The 17,888-nt window shown below is 43.7% G+C and overlaps 1 protein-coding gene across 4 annotated transcripts in view; it reads right to left on the bottom strand.

Annotated features, from left to right (window-relative positions):
* The window catches only part of kif16ba (kinesin family member 16Ba), a 290,426-nt gene that overhangs the window by 22,656 nt on the left and 249,882 nt on the right, over positions 1-17,888 (bottom strand). For all 4 annotated transcript variants that reach the window (XM_085981640.1, XM_085981641.1, XM_085981643.1 and 1 more), the window contains one exon: positions 1,488-1,571. In XM_085981640.1, coding sequence (XP_085837766.1) covers positions 1,488-1,571 — 84 coding nt within the window. The remainder of the gene's footprint in view (positions 1-1,487; positions 1,572-17,888) is intronic.

The raw sequence follows: 17,888 nt of genomic DNA, 5'->3' as shown, positions 1-17,888 counted from the left end.
GAGCTGCTAGATCTGTTCTGAATCTATCCCATTTAGCACGGTGGTAGTGCCACACAACACGACGGAGGGTGTTCTCAATGTGAAGCCAGGACTTCATCTCCACAATGACTGTGCGGTGGTCACTGCTACCAACACTGTCATGAACAGATGCATCTGCTACTGGTAGATTGAGAGGACGAGGTCAAGTAGGTTTTCCCCTTGTGTTGGTTCTCTCACCATCTGTCGCAGGCCCAGACTGGCAGTTATGTCCTTCAGGACTCGGCCAGCTTAGTCAGTAGTGGTGCTACTGAGCCACTCTTGGTGATGGACATTGAAGTCCCCCACCCAGAGTGTTTCTTCCAAATTGTGTTCAACATGGAAGAGTACCGATTCATCAGCTGAGGGAGGGCGGTATGTGGTAATCAGCAGGAGGTTTCCTTGCCCATGCTTGACCTGAAGCCATGAGACTTCATGGGGTCCGGAGTCACTGTTGAGGACTCCCAGGGTCACTCCTTCCTGACTGTAAAGCACTGTGCCACCACTCCTGGTGGGTCTGTCCTGCTGGTGGACAGAACATACCCAGGGATGGTGATGGAGGAGTTTGGGACACTGGCTGAAAGGTATGATTCTGAGTATGACTATGTCAGGCTGTTGCTTGACTAGTCTGTGGGACAGCTCTCCCAATTTTGGCACAAGTCCCTCAGATGTTGGTGAGGACGACTTTGCAGGGTCGACTGGGCTGGGTGTGCCATTGCCATGTCCGTAGCCGGTGCCGAGGTCGATGCCAGGTGGTCCGTCCGGTTTCATTCTTATTATTGTGTTTGTTATAGCGGTTTGTTACAATTGAGTGGCTTGCTAGGCCATTTCAAAGGGAATAGAAACATAGAAACATAGAAACATTCGGCCCCTCAAGCCTGCTCTGCCATTCAATGAGATCATGGCTGATCATCCAAACTCAGTACCCTGTCCCTGCCTTCTCCCCATATCCCTTGGTGGGCAGTTAAGAGTCAACCACATTGCTGTGGGTCTGGAGTCACATATAGGCCAGACCAGGTAAAGAAGGAAGATTTCCTTCCCTAAAGGACATTAGTGAACCAGATGGGTTTTTACGACAATCCGTTAGTTTCATGATTACTGATACTAGCCTTTTTTTTAACTCCAGATTTATTTAATTAACTGAATTTAAATTCCCCAGCTGCCGTGGTGGGATTTGAACTCGCATCTCTGGATCATTAGTCCAGGCCTCTGGATTACTAGCCCAGTGCTACTATGCTATGCTGATGTATTGTTAGTTATTATTACATTAATTCCATATTATATATTTTAAATTATCCTAATTCTAGTATTCAGGATGGTAGCTGTTTTAACCAACCATAGATTACTACTGCCACATTCTGTGTTCACTTAAAACAATTGTTACTGTTATTTGAGTTGGGAAGTATTTGTACTCACAGTTCAACATAATTATTACAGCTATGACAGACACTTGAATAAAGGCTAAACAATACCTCTAAGTGGGATCGTCTCTCAGCAATCACTCTTTCATCCCTGTTACCAAATAGCTTTTTTGGAGGAAATTCTAGACCGCCAATCTGGAAAAAGGAAGCAATGATACTATCAGTCTCATTTGTCAAAAGCAACATTAAAAAACACTTCAGACTCTTATTGAGTAGACCACCGAAGACATATTATTATCATCCTATCACAGAGTCACTCATGTATACTTATTTGAGTATTCTAAAGAAGTTAGAATAGCTGCACAGTGTTCACAATGGACTAAAAGCATCCAATTTTAGCAATTGTACCTAGAAGATAAATGGCTGGGTGCTCCAGTATTTCCAATAAAGAAATAAATAAAAGTAATAACAAAATCTTAGGACATTTTTGAAGCAATGGCACAGTAGTTCAAATCCCACTTCATCAAAATCAAAATAGAATAAAGAACAGTAGAATCCAAACTTTTATTTTTTGATTATAAGTAATTTGCTATTCAGCTTTTAGAAATGGAAGAGCAAGAAGAGCACCACGTCTGGATTTGTATTTTCTTACTGCTATAAGAATTAAACAGCAACATAAACTTGACATATGAGAGAGCAAGAAATCATCACAAAATATCTGTAGCAACAGAAGGCTTCAAAACATCAACAAGGATAGAAATGGAATCACAACATCTACCACAGGAGTGACCACAAAGTAATCCTGTGTTTCTTATGATATCTATAAACCTTGAAAAGCTCGAGGTACCTTAAGACCTGCAATCCAAACCATCCAATTCCCATCTGATTACATTAGTAATGAACTGCTGCAAAGCCAACCTCCATGTTGACTCTGCTCGCCTTGGATTTGTACACATCAATGATCCTTGCCTTGGGCAGTTCTATTGACAGGACACTGCAAGCAATAAACTGTCACATGCAGAACCTTCTATTAAGATCCAAGCCCACTTCGGCTCCCTCATCTGGGCTCATGGATTTATCAGAAGACTGCAATAGTAATTGAGGTTTCTTGTGCACTTGTGCACTAACAATGACAATAAAAGTTGATTTGATTTGATTTGATTTGATTGTGGCAGCTGGAGGAGTCTTTGGCTTCAAACTGGGTAAAATATAAAGATTACTGAGGAGGAGATAACAGTAAAAATGACCAGAGGCATCTTTCCTGTTTTCTAGATCTTGAAGTGATCTGGAACAATCAGGAGAGTTCTTTGCTCATTTTGGTTTGTAAGGCTGGAATGGAGGGGAAGGAGAGAAGGAATGAATTACAAAGGTCCCATCTATCAAATTCTACCTATGGAAAAAAAATCTGGGGTATTCTCAAAGTTTCATATATGATTTGACCACACTCCTTTAATATGTTGCAGATAAATTGTAGGAAAGGATTAAATGACAAAATATAGCTGAAGATTCTGAGAAAAGCCCACACTTACTGCATGCACATATGGTGGTTATTCTGGGAGTATTATTCAAATTCCACGCATATTGACAATGCATTGTTAATAGTTTTATGGACTGGATACCTGTTTTATCCTTGTAATAAAGCCTGCAGACTATGAGAAAACGAATAATACATTCAATGTGGAGGATGCTTTACTTAAAAAAAATCAATGTAGAGAATCCTCAAAGGACAAAGACTGAGAGATATAAGTAAAAATAATTAAAGAGAGAGATATGCACTACATTGTTTTTCCAATACACTATACACTGTGCCAAAGGGCAAGAGCACACGTTGGACATTATTGTTCGTACTATTAGTAATGGCTAGACACTTCCCAAAGGGATGAAAGAAAAAAAAAGTAATCAGCTGAGTCACGGTGATCAACTCATTCACTGCAATAGAATATGATGTGTTTGGCCCTTGGTTCATGAAGATGGATACATTCCAGTTGACAAGTTGTCTATAGCTGTTATATGCACTGTAGATCACAGGGTCACAGTTATTCTGTATAAGAATTACTAAATAGATCTACAAGTTTCTGGCACTGTACATCAAATACATTAACATGTTACGAGCATACAAAAATGATGGGCAGGAAAAGACCATCAAGCCTGCCCCACACCACAGTGGCCGGACCATCATGGATAAAAACTTCTTCCCCACCTCCAGCTCACAGTCACTCCCGCAGCCACGTTTAGCATTTCCCTATACTTTTCACTCATTGCTCATCTATTTGGCAAAGTTAAACAGACTGCGCATGTTATAAGCTAATCACATTATTTCTAAACGCATCTTATTTTCTGATTAATGTTAGAACATAAGAAATAGGAGCAGGAGTAGGCCAATTGGCCCCTCGAGCCTGCTCCGCCATTCAATAAGATCATGGCTGATCTGTTCCTAACCGCCAATCTACTATCACAGAATCATCTCCTGAATCTAACAGAATTAGACACACGAAATAGGAGCAGGATCAGACTACACGGCCCCTGGGCCCGCTCCGCTCCCCACAGGGCCATGACCGATCCGAACCTTGACTCATGTCCAAATTCCTGCCCGCTCCCCGTAACCCTTAATTCCCTTTACTTCTAGGAAACTGTCTATTTCTGTTTTAAATTTATGTAATGATGTAGCTTCTACAGCTTTTTGGGGCAGCATATTCCATGGACCTACCACCCTCTGAGTGAAGTAGTTCCTCCTCCTCTCAGTTCTAAAAGAGCAGCCCCTTATTCTAAGACTATGCCCCCTAGTTCTAGTTTCACCCATCATCGGGAACATCCTCCCCGCGTCCATCCGATCCAACCCCTTCACATTCTTACATGTTTCAATAAGATCGCCTCTCATTCTTCTGAACTCCAATGAGTAGAGTCCCAATCTACTCAACCTCTCCTCATATGTCCATCCCCTCATCCCCGGGATTAACCGAGTGAACCTTCTTTGTACTGACTCGAGAGCAAGTATGTCTTTTCTTAAGTATGGACACCAAAACTGGATGCAGTATTCCAGGTGCGGTCTCACCAATACCTTGTACAACTGAAGCAATACCTCCCTATTTTTATATTCTATCCCCCTAGCAATGAAAGCCAACATTCCATTGGCCTTCTTAATCACTTGCTGCACCTGCATACTAACCTTTTGAGTTTCGTGCACCAGGACCCCCAGATCCCTTTGTACTTCAGTACTTTCCAGTTTCTTGCCATTAAGATAATAACTTGCTCTACGATTTTTCCTGCCAAAGTGCATAACCTCACACTTTCCAGTATTGTATTCCATCTGCCAAATCTCTGCCCACTTACGCAGCCTGTCTATGTCCCCTTGCAGGTTTTTTATGTCCTCCTCACTCACTACTTTCCCTCCCATCTTAGTATCATCTGCAAACTTTGATATGTTACACTCGGTCCCCTCCTCCAAATCGTTAATATAGATTGTAAAGAGTTGGGGACCCAGCACTGACCCCTGCGGAACACCACTAGTTACTGATTGCCAGTCTGAGAATGAACCATTTATCCCAACTCTCTGCCTTCTGTTAGATAGCCAATCCTCTATCCATGCCAGAATATTACCCCCAATCCCGTGATTTTTTATCTTAAGCAATAATCTTTTGTGTGGCACCTTGTCAAATGCCTTTTGGAAGTCTAAATACACTACGTCCACTGGTTCCCCTTTATCCACCCTATATGTTACTTCCTCAAAGAACTCCAGCAAATTTGTCAAACATGACTTCCCCTTCATAAAACCATGCTGACTTTGTCCTATTAGATTATGATTATCCAAATGTCCTGTTACTGTCTCCTTAATAATGGACTCCAATATTTTACCTACCACAGATGTTAGGCTAACCGGTCTATAGTTTCCAGCCTTCTGTCTACTGCCCTTTTTAAATAAGGGCGTTACATTAGCAGTTTTCCAGTCTGCCGGGACCTTTGCTGAGTCCAGGGAGTTTTGGAAAATTATTACCAATGCATCCCCAATCCCTACAGCCACTTCCCTCAAGACCCTAGGATGTAAGCCATCAGGTCCAGGTGATTTATCCGCCTTGAGTCCCATTATTTTACCGAGTACCACTTCCTTAGTGATTCTGATCGTGTTTAACTCCTCCCCCCCTATAGCCCCCTGTTTGTCCAGTGTTGGGATATTCTTAGTGTCTTCTACTGTAAAGACTGATACAAAATATTCATTCAGTGTTTTTGCCATCTCCATATTTCCCACTATTAATTTCCCGGTCTCATCCTCTAAGGGACCAACATTTACTTTAGCCACCCTTTTTCTTTTTATATAACTATAAAAACTCTTACTATCTGTTTTTATATTTTTTGCTAATTTACTTTCATAACCTATCTTCCCTTTCTTAATCAATCTTTTTGTTATTTTTTGCTGTCTTTTAAAGTTTTCCCAATCCTCTATCCTCCCACTAGATTTGGCTACCTTATATGCCCTTGTTTTTAGTCGAATACTATCCTTAATTTCTTTACTTAGCCACGGATGGCTGTCTTTTCTTTTACGCCCTTTTCTTCTCAGTGGAATATATATTTTTTGGAAGTTGTAAAATAACTCCTTAAATGTACACCACTGATCATGTATCGTCTTACCCTTTAATCTATTTTCCCAATCCACTCTACTCAATTCCGCTCTCATACCTTCATAGTCTCCTTTATTCAAGCTTAGCACGCTTGTTTGAGATCCAACCTTCTCACCCTCTAATTGAATATGGAATTCAACCATGTTATGGTCACTCATTCCAAGGGGATCCTTTACTAGGACATTTTTAATTAATCCTGTCTCGTTACACAGGACCAGATCTAAGGTTGCTTGCCCCCTGGTCGGTTCAGTTACATACTGCTCAAGAAACCCATCCCTAATACACTCAATGAACTCATCCTCAAGGCAGCCCTGCCCAATTTGATTTGTCCAATTAACATGATTGATTGAAGTGTTTTCTGCAGGACTATTCTTTCATCATGAAGCCGTATACTTACGATGTCTTAGTCAGACTGACTTTATTTGCTACTCATATATGCAAATTACTATACTTGTTTTTTTTCTGGACCATAACAAAAAATGAACAGACCAAATTGCTGGAATCCAATTTTTCTGATCTATTAGCAGATCTCCTGTGGCGCTGCCCATAGAATCATAGAATGGTTACAACACAGAAGAAGCCCATTCAGCTCGTCGAGCCCATTACGGCTCTCTGCAAGAGCACTTCAGCCAGTCCCACTCCCCCGCCCTTTCCCCGTAGCCATGCAAATTTTCTTCCTTCAGGTACTTATCCAACTCCCTTTTGAAAGCTGTGATCGAGTCTGCCTCCACCACCCTTTCAGGCAGTGCATTCCAGATCCTAATCACTCACTGAGTAAAAAGGTTTTTCCTCATGATGCCTTTGGTTCTTCTGCCAATCTCCTTAAATCTGTGTCCTCTGCTTCTCGACCCTTCTGCCAATGGGAACAGTTTCTCTCAATCGACTCTGTCCAGACCCCTCATGATTTTGAATACCTCTATCAAATCTCCTCTCAATCTTCTCTGCTCTAAGGAGAACAGCCCCAGCTTCTCCAGTCTATCCACGTAACTGAAGTCCCTCATCCCTGGAATTATTCTCGTAAATCTTCTCTGCACCCTCTCTAAGGCCTTCACATCCTTCCTAAAGTCTGGTGCCCAGAATTGGACACAATACTCCAGTTGAGGCTGAACCAGTGTTTTATACAGGTTCATCATAATTTCCACGCTTTTGTACTCTATACCTCTATTCATGAAGCTCAGGATCCCGTAAGCTTTTTTAACCGCTTTCTCAACCTGCCCTGCCACCTTCAACGATTTGTACACATATACCCCATGGTCATGTGGAGTCTACAGTACAGTCCCTGTGGTAATCCAGGTAATTATAGATGCTTGCAGATATCAATTAGAAATCAGTAAATTGTTTTTACATTTCAGGCTGCAGCTCACAAGAACCCAGGGTAAAATACCCAATTAAAAAAAATTCTTTTGGAACCATAACAAAACGTGGCATCTGTAACATGACACCTGGAGTGTAGGCGTCACATTCCAGATCCAAGGCTTTGATTCACCAGGCCACAGGAGATCCACCAGGATATAAATAAAAGGATATTCTAAAGTGTGACCACTAAATTGCGACAGGAAGTAAGAGTGGAGCGGAATTGGGCAATTTGGGTTGGTAGTGGCAGTTTTTAAAAAACGGCAGCTCTCTTTGACATAAAATATTTCCTTGAGTTTACTAGTCAACCTACCTCTTTGCTCAAGCTTTTGGTTATCTGCCCTAATATCTCATGTGGCTCGGTGTTTTATAACACTCCTGTGAAGTGCCTTAGGGATGTTTTACTACGTTAAAGGTGCTATATGAATACAAGTTGTTGTTGTCAGAGATTAATCTTGAGCAGTGAGGCACCAGTGCAGTGTGAAAGGCTAGGAGATTGTTGAGTTTACCCTTAAAGATACAGTTGGTCTAAAATTTTATCTGATTGGTTAAATCACTAAGTTGCTGAGTTCGATTTTATTAAACTTTTAGTTTATTTTGGGAGGACAACTGAAACTTGTGGTGTGTGGAACTTAGACAATATGGGAGTTCTGGATAATCACATGTTTAGGAAGTATCTCCGATTACTTGCGCTCAAACTCAAAGTTTCTAGCTTGAGAAGCAGCGGGGGGCCCTCCATCACTTACAGGAGGCTGAAGGACTCCTAGATTGCACTTTCCAAGAGTTGGTCATCCTGTAGTCAAAGTGAATCAGTGAAGAAGGGAGGTGAATGACCATCCTTCAGGTTTGGAAGAGACCGAAGAAAGGTCAAGGATCCCTCTTGGCACTGAATCCCTGTGAAAATGATAACAACTTGGATGAGGGAAACCATGAGCAAAACAAGAGTACCACGGAGCAAGTGGTTGTTAAAGAGGGGGCTTTGCCGTATTGCAGTAGTTAATAGAGAATTTCACAGCCATGGGAATAAGCAAGTGCTTTTGGAGTCGCAACAGAGTCCTACATTGTGCATTATCTCCCATGTGCTGTGGTAAGAAATATAACGGAGTGGGTACAAAAGCCTTTGGAGAGGGAAGGACAACAGTCGGAAGTTGTAGATCACGTTGCAGCCAAGGACACAGGAAGGAAAAGAACAAAGGGAGTTTCAGGAATTCTAATGACACCAATCCACATAGAACATTATCAATACGTAGATGCGTCTGTACAGCTAGCTGTCTCACTTGGCCAAGTGAAAAGTTAAGTGAGACAGCTGGGTGTTAAGTAGCAGCTATTACTGTAAACAGCAAAGCAGCAGGTAGTGCTCAGAGGCAAAGCACAATAAATTGCTTTTGACAGTTCAAATACATAATTTTTTTCCAAAAAGCCACCAATTTAACACCGTCATTAAAGGGTATTTGAAAAATATTTATTTGAATTAGAGGAAGCCAAACCCTGGCCAGAGTTGCTGCAGAATCTGCCTTCCCATTCTTGCATAATTTGGTTGGATTTGTTGCCACAATCGCTCTTGGTGTGAAGCACAATTCCTCACGACTTGTAATGCACTGTTTCAACTTTTCTGGAAATCAATATTAGAACTAACCCGGATGTCGATATGGGCACTTCATACAACCTTGTATTGTCTACATCACAGTATGTTACACTTTTCTAAATTTCAGTTAAGCTAATAAGGGAATATTATAAAAGAACATTTTCATAAGATAGAGGCACTGTCTTAAAGATTAATTAAAGACAGTTTTATATCTGATATGCCAATAGGCACCTAGGTTGGTTGAACATAATTCTAAGCTATTTAGCTATTCATACAAAGCTCTCAGAATTTCCCACAGAAGAAATGTATGCAAATTTTAATTGCATTTCCTGGCATTGAGTACACAAGATAAAAAGGGAAGACCGTCAATGTAATTTATTTTAGAGTTTTACCTGGGGCATTAGCCTGACTCTATAAGCATTTTATGTTTATTCTTTCAAATACAAGACTAAACCAGAAGGCAGCAAGTATATATAATGCAGAATACTGGCCCCCCATTAGACTTGAAGTACCATAATCTCCAGGGCTACCAACCAAGAACTGGAAAGTGGGTATAGGCTCGATAGCTCTTCTTCGGCCGGCACAGACACAATGGGCCGAATGGCCTCCTTCTGCGCCGTAAACTTCTATGACTCTAAAATATAAATATAATGTATCAAATAAGCTAAGAGCAAACATCCCTAGTAGAATTATTCTCAAATTTATCTAATGTACTAATCTTTTATTTCAAACAGACCCTTCTTTTTCTCCCCCCACCCACTCCATACAGGATTAGTGTTAGATTAAAAGAGAACGAAATACATGCACTAGCAAGTTCCAAATAAAAGTATTCCTCCCATTTATTTAAAAAAAATAGAGTATCTCCCACCTATTAGGACGTGTCATAATTTTAATTATATTGTATTGTTAGCTTCATAGACACTTCCCATTTTGGGTCAGGTTATGGAGATGTCCCACCTGCATCCCAAAGTGGGATCACCAATTTTAAGTATATATTTTTAATGAAAGACTGGGAGTGGGGGTTGCGAGTACTTTGCACATTAAGTATTTACCCTAAACTTTTTTCCTCCTCTAATAAACCATTTTTTACTGGTCAGCTGAAATGAACTTTCAGATTTGCCAACTTTACAAGAAATATTTTAAAACTGAGATGCAGTGTAAGAAGTCACAATTCTGATTTTACATCAGGCAGCCAACCAGCAAAGGGGTGTATTCAAATTGCTGATTAAGTCACTTCGTCGGGTCTGAAGGTCAGTAAAACCTGCAAAGTAATGCAAGTTGTCCATCAGATTATTTTACAGTCATTACCTTTGCTTACTGAATGCAAATATTAGTTCTCCGGATACAGAGTGTAACCTTGGGCACGGGAAGCACAGCTGTCATCATGTTAAGCACATGGACATAATGAATATTTCAAATACTGAGCACATGCTGATCTGTTGGGCATATCACACCCCAATCAAATTAGATCTCGAGCCATTTCTGACTGGATAGCAGCACCACAGCTTCCACCCAAATGGCGTACAATGTTTTTTTTGTATCTCCAAGAATGATAGAAAACATTTGACAAGTTCCTCAACTCACAAATCAACCCAACATATCACAAACTGCTAAGATTAAGCAGTTTACATGGTTGATGGTGTGTGACTTTGCTCCCCCTCCACCTCACTGATAGAAAGGGTTTTCTGTAATTCACTGGCAAGAACAAAAATTTAAAATCTATAAATACTGTACATTTTACTTTACTCACCCCTCGACACATAATTTGTTAATGTTTGGTCACTTTATAGGATTCATCTAGGACCAAAAACCATGCAATACATTTGGACTTCAACAATACCAAGGAAAAGGGTATGGAGGGCGGGAGGGAGATGGATCTTTCAGATAACCTTTTACTTTTAATTTGTTCTCACGATGTAGACAACGCTAGCATTTATTGTCCCTCCCCAGTTACCCTGAGAATGTGGTGGTCGGCAATTTTGAACTGTTTCAGTCCTTGTGGCCGTAGTGATTTCATGACGTACACAATGAATATTTCAAATATTGATCATGTGCTGATCTGTTGGGCAGATAACACCCCAAATATGCTAGTCAAGTTACATCTCTGACCGGATAGCAGTACCACATCTTCCAGGAAATTAGGTTAGGAGGGAATTTCAGGATATTGATACAGCGAAGATGAAGAAACAGCAACAACTTGTATTTATATAGCACCTTTAACAAAGTAGAACGTCCCAAGGCGCTTCACAGGAGTATTATAAGACAAAAAAATTAGACACCGAGCCATATAAGGAGATATTAGGGCAGATGACCAAGAGCTTGGTCAAAGAGGTAGGTTTTAAGGAGCGTCATAAAGGAGGAAAGAGAGATAGATAGGCGGAGAGGTTTAGGCAGGGAATTCCAGAGCTTAGGGCCTAGGCAACAGAAGGCATAGCCACCAATGATTGAGCAATTATAATCAGGAATGCTCAAGAGGGCAGAATTAGAGGAGCGCAGATATCTTGGCGGGGGGGGGGGGGGGGGGTTGTGGGGCTGAAGGAGATTACAGAGATAGGAAGGGGCGAGGCCATGGAGGGATTTGAAAACAAGGATGAACATTTTGAAATTGAGGCGTTACTTAACCGGGCGCCAATGTAGGTTAGCGAGCACAGGGGTGATGGGTGAATGGGACTTGGTGCGAGTTAGGACACGGGCAGCCGAGTTTTGGATGAACTCAAGTTTACGTAGGGTAAAACGTGGGAGGCCAGCCAGGAGTGCATTGGACTATCAAGTCTAGAGGTAATAAAGGCATGGATGAGGGTTTCAGCAGCGGATGAGCTGAGGCAAGGGTGGAGACGGGCGATGTTATGGAGGTGGAAATAGGCGGTCTTAGTTATGCCGTGGATATGTGGTCGGAAGCTCATTTTAGGGTCAAATATGACACCAAGGTTGCGAACAATGTGGTTCAGCCTCAGATAAATGTTAGGGAAGAGGGTTGGAGTCAGTGGTTAGGGAACGAGTTTGTGGCGGGGACCGAAAACAATGGCTTCGATCGTCCCAAAATCCAGAACTGGATGTCAGACAAGCAGTCTGACAATTTAGAGACTGTGGAGGGGGTCGAGAGACGTGGTGGTGAGGTAAAGCTGGGTGTCGTCAACGTACATGTGGAAAATGATGCTGTGTTTTCGGATGATGTTGCCAAGGGGCAACATGTAGATGAGAAATAGGAGGGGGCCAAGGATAGATCCTTGGGGGACACCAGAGGTAATGATGCGGGAACGGGAAGAGAAGCCATTGCAGTTGATTCTCTGGCTATGGATAGATAAGAATGGAACCAGGCGCGTGCAGTCCCACCCAGCTGGACAACGGTGGAGAGGCGTTGGAGAAGGATGGAGTGGTCAACTATGTCAAAGGCTGCAGACAAGTCAAGAAGGACAAGGAGGGATAGTTTACCTTTGTCACAGTCACAAAGGATGTCATTTGTGACTTTGATGAGAGCTGTTTTGGTACTGTGGTGGGGACGGAAAGCTGATTGGAGGGATTCAAAAATGGAGTTGCAGAAAAGATGGGCATGGATTTTGGAGGAGACAACACGTTCAAGGACTTGAGAGGAAAGGGAGGTTAGAAATGGGGCGGTAGTTTGCAAGAACGGTGGGGTCAAGTGTTGGTTTTTTGAGGAGGGGCGATGATGGCAGATTTGAGGGAGAGGGGGGACAGTACCAGAGGAGAGAGAACCGTTAACAGCGTCAGCTATCATGGGAGCCAGAAAAGGAAGTTGGGTGGTCAGCAGTTTGGTGGGAATAGGGTCGAGGGAGCAGGAAGTGTGTCTCATGGACAAGATGTGCACGGAGAGTTCATGAGGGGAGATTGGAGAGAAGCTGGAGAAAGATGTGAGTTCAGGGCTAGGGCAGGGAGGGAAACTTGGAGGAAGTTTGCCCCGGTGGGCTAGGGGAAGGAAGGGAAGTGGCAGAGGCAGCTGAACAGATGGTCTCAATCTTAGAGACAAAGAAGTCCATGAGCTCCTCACACTTGCTGTCGGAGGTGAGGGTGGAGGAGACAGGGGAGAGGGGTTTAAGAAGACCATTAGCAGTGGAGAATAGAAGCTGGGGTTTATCTTTGCATTCCAGAATGATTCTGGAATAGTGAGCAATTTTGGCAGATGAGAGCAGGGCCCGATAATGCTTTATGTGGTCCAGCCAGGTCTGACAGCTAAGCCAGTTGTCCGCCATATCCGTTCAAGGCTGCGTCCCTTGGACTTAAGGGAGAAATGGTGAGGGCTGTACCAGGGGGAGCAGCCAGGGTGAAAGAGAGTAATTGTTTTAATAGGGACTAGGGCATCAAAGGTGGTGAGGGTGTGGTTGAGCAGATCAGTAGCTGCAGAAATGTCGTGGTGAATGGAGGGCCAAAGGTTGGACAGTTGGGATTTTGTAAGTGCAGTTGTAAGAGAGTTGGGAGAGAGTTTTTTCCAGGGACGGACACAGAAGGAAGTAGGGTTGTGGGGGGGTGGTTTAGGAAGGTAGTTAAAGATGGCCTTATCGGCAATTGACATGAGAGTAGCGAGTCCACAAGAGATGGCAAGGTCAAGGGGGTGGCCGTGAATATGGGTCGGGGAGTTTACATGGAGAGAGAGATTAGGGAGGATAGTGAGCATGATGAATTGAGATGGAGGTTGAAATCACCGAGGATGAGAACTCACTCAGTGCAGAGGCCGAGGGAGGAAAACAGTAAAAGATATCTCGGTAATAACATTTTTATGGTACTTGGGTGGGCGGTAGAGAATGAGAATTTTAAATGAGAGGTGAGAGGGGTGGAATAAGATGAGATGCTCAAAGGAGGAGAAAGTGTCGGAGTAGTGGGACAGACCACGGTGTGATTTGGTGATGAGAGCCACACCGCCACCACGGCGGTCTGAGCGGGACAAGTGGTGGAAGGTATAGCCAGGCGGGGAGGCTTCATTTAAGGGTAAGGTGTCATCACCCCTCAGCCAAGTTTCCGTCAGGGCCATGATGTCGATGCAATCAGCAAGGGCCTTGTTCGCAAGTGAACAGACATTCTGGAGGGAGATGCGGAGGGGGTCGGTAATGGCTGACCCACTGCCAGCGTCCACAGGGTCAGCGCTGGGGGGGGGGGGGGGGGGGGGGGATGAGTTGGACGGGGAAGAGATTAGCAAGGTTAGCCCCCAGTGGATGCGCTGGGCGGGAAGGCCAGTGAGACAGTAGGATGGGACAGTTGGGGTTGCTGCTCCTAAGGAGGCAATGGCGAGTGCCTTGATGGGCCCTTCGTAGGATGCCAAGAGAGGCACAGAAGGAAGCTGTAGACTTATCTAAGAGGGAGTCAAGCCTGGGACGGCGGCAGGAGAGTAGGAAGGTCGAAGAGTAATGAAGGATTGGGGTAGGGATTTGGGAGGGCAGAGTATTCGAGAGAGGCAAGATGAAAGGAGGCAGAACGACAGGAGAGAGTGGTCAGGGAGGTATAGAGAGAAAAGGAAACGGGGGAGAAAAAAATGGAAAAAGAAATGAACGGCTCGGGTCCGGAGCGGCAGCCAAAGTGCGCATGTGAATGGACACAGGGAAAAACTCAGGTTACATAGGCCTGGTTATGTAGTAATTAATGGGAAACATATTTCCTGGTAGCAGGGAATAGGTTGGAGTGAAAGAATGATATATGTCCAAGACAGGATGGTGTGTGACTTAAGAGGAACTTGGAAGTAATGATGTTCCCATGGCATTGCTGCTCTTGTCCTTCTCAGTGTTAGAGGTTACAGGATGGGAGTTGCTGCAATGCCTCCTGTAGATCATACATACAACAACCACAGTGCATCTGTGGCGGAGGGGTTAGTTATTGAGTCCAGTGACAGAGGTGCCGCTTAAACAAACTGTGCTGTCCTGGATGGTGTTGAGGTTCTCGAGTATTGTTTTGTCTGCACCCATGGCGGGGGTGGGGGCATTTAAGGGTCAGGAAATGAGCCACTCGTCACAGACTACCCAGTCTCTTCCCTGCCCTTGTAACCCCGTGCTGATATGGTTCATGCAGTTAAGCTTCTGGTCAGTAGTAACCATGATAAGAGACCAAAAAATGCGGTGGGAGGCGTACCTCCGGAGTACGCCTCCGACCTGTGAAAGGAATACACTCCTACCTGATGGTGGCAAGTTGGCGAAAACTTCCGGTCTGAGAATGTGAGGCGGAGGGCAGCGTAATGGCCCATGGATCCCAGGGATGCAGGCAGCGCAAAAGCATACCTGGGATCACGTGCGCCTGGTCCTCCAATCACAAAACAGAATTCGATTTTAATCATTTCCGAAAGGAATCCCGTAATGAGATTTAATGGACTTCCAAAATCAGATCTAATTACAATTTACAGAATTAGAATTTAATTCGTAAGTAGCTTCATTCCACCAACATCACTAAAAATTGAATTTTTTGATAATTTTCGACATCATTAAAACTCTAATCCGGGCCAATATTTGCAGAAACTCATTTGATAATTTGTATGTGTATAATTTCCGATATGAAAATGTTTAAATCATGCCTGAGGTATTCCCTCACGTTGATGCAAACAGGCCCTGAGCCATTTGGCCCCTCGAGCCTGCTCTGCCATTCAATAAGATCATGGCTGATCTTCTACCTCAACTCCACTTTCCTGCACTACTCCCATATCCCTCGATTCCCTTAATATCCAAAAATCTATCGATCTCTGTCTTGAAGATACTCAACGACTGAGCATCCACATCCTCCCCGTCAAGCCCTGTAACAAATTTGTATGTTTCAATGAGATCACCTCTCATTCTTCTAAACTCGAGAATATAGGCCTAGTTTACTGAATCATGCACCAAGACCTGGACGACGCTCAGGCTTGGGCTGATAAGTGGCAGGTAACATTCGCGCCACACAAGTGCCAGGCAATGACTATCTCCAACAAGTGAGAGTCTAACCACTTCCCCTTGGCATTCAACAGTATTACCATCGTCGAATACCCCACCATCAACATCCTGGGGGTCACCATTGATCAGAAACTTAACTGGACCAGCCACAAATACTGTGGCAACAAGAGCAGGTCAGAGTCTAGGTATTCTGTGGCGAGTGTTTCACCTCCTGACTCCCTAAAGCCTTTCCACCATCTATAAGGCACAAGTAAGGAGTGTGATGGAACTCTCCACTTGCTTGGATGAGTGCAGCTCCAACAGCACTCAAGAAGCTCGACAACATCCAGGACAAAGCAGCCCGCTTGATTGGCACCCCAGCCACCACCTTAAACATTCACTCCCTCCATCACTGGCGTACCGTGGCTGCAGTGTGTACCATCTACAAGATGCACGGCAGCAACTCACCAAGACTTCTTCGGCAGCACCTCCCAAACCCACGACCTCTTCCACCTAGAAGGACAAGGGCAGCAGGCGCATGGGAACACCACCACCTCCAGGTTCCCCTCCAAGTCACACACCATCCTGACTTAGAAGTATATCATCGATCCTTCATCGTCGCTGGGTCAAAATCCTGGAACTCCCTACCTAACAGTACTGTGAGAGTACCTTCACCACACGGACTGCAGTGGTTCAAGAAGGCAGCTCACCACCATCTTCTCAAGGGCAATTAGGGATGGTCAATAAATGCTGGCCTTGCCAGCGACGCCCACATCCCATAAATGAATTTAAATTAAAATCTCTCCTCATAAGACAATCCCCCCATCCCAGGAATCAGTCTGGTGAACCTTTGTTGCACTGCCTCTATGGTAAGTATATCATTCCTTAGGTAAGGAGACCAAAACTGTACACAATACTCCAGGTGTGGTCTCACCAGGGCCCTATATAATTGCAGTAAGATGTCTTTACTCTTATACTGAAATCCTCTTGTAATAAAGGCCAACATACTATTTGCCTTCCTAATTGCTTGCTGTACCTGTACGTTAACTCTCAGTGATTCGTGTACAAGGACACCCAGGTCCCTCTGATCACCAACATTTCCCAATCTCTCATCATTTAAAAAATACTCTGCTTTTCTATTTTTCGTACCAAAGTGGATAACTTCACATTTCTCCACATTATATTCCATTTGCCATGTTCTTGCCCACTCACTTAGCTTGTCTATATCCTCTTGAAGCCTCTTTGCATCCTCCTCACAACTTACATTCCCACCCAGCTTTGTATCATCAGCAAACTTGGATATACTACATTTGGTCCCCTCATCCAAATCATTGATATAGATTGTAAATAGCCAAGGCCCAAACACTGATCAATGCGGTATCCCACTAGTTACAGCCTGCCAACTCGAAAATTACCCATCTATTCCTACTCTCTGTTTTCTGCCCGTTAACCAATCCTCCATCCATGCTAGTATCACTACTGGGATATTAACAGGACCCATAGTCTTTGTTGTGTCCAACTTCTGTTTTTAGTGGCATTGTTTGAGGGAGAAGTGTTGACCAGGACAGTAGGAGAATTCTGTGCTCTTCTCTGATAGTGTCACAGGATCTTTAATGTTCACTTGAAACACCAAAAATGCAGAGAGGGTCTTGGTAAACACCTCATCCAAAGGATAGAACCTCCAAAAAATGCAATACATCCAATGCAATAGTACTGCAATGGAGTATCATCCTAAAGGGTTCAAGTTTCTGGACTGGGCATTCAACCCTCAACCTTCTGCTTCAGAGTGAGAGTAATAATAACTAAGCCAAGCTGTACTCATATACAGACTATCCTGAATTAATCAGGACTACTTTTTTATATCTTCCTGGATGGATTGTCTGTATCTTTGCCCTTGATGTTGGAATACCATCGAGACATTGTGATCTCTGAGGAGAAGGATGTCCCGGCCCAACATAAGAAACCTGGTCTAGCTGAGGAAGTGCATGAAGCAGAAGATGTGTAACAAAGTCTTTGGCCGTGATTTTGCCGGCACTCAGAGGGCGGGTTCGGAGGCAGGTCAGTTGTTAAAGTCGCAATGATTGACGGCGGGCGATCCCACCTCCGTGTGAGTTTCAAGAGT

The sequence above is a fragment of the Somniosus microcephalus genome, chromosome 3 (genome assembly GCF_052327205.1).
Source record: "Somniosus microcephalus isolate GS21.2 chromosome 3, FLI_Smic_1.0, whole genome shotgun sequence".
NCBI classification, from domain to species: domain Eukaryota; kingdom Metazoa; phylum Chordata; class Chondrichthyes; order Squaliformes; family Somniosidae; genus Somniosus; species Somniosus microcephalus.
The sequence above is the reverse complement of the archived record's forward strand: the minus strand, read 5'-3'. Positions and strand labels throughout refer to the sequence as shown.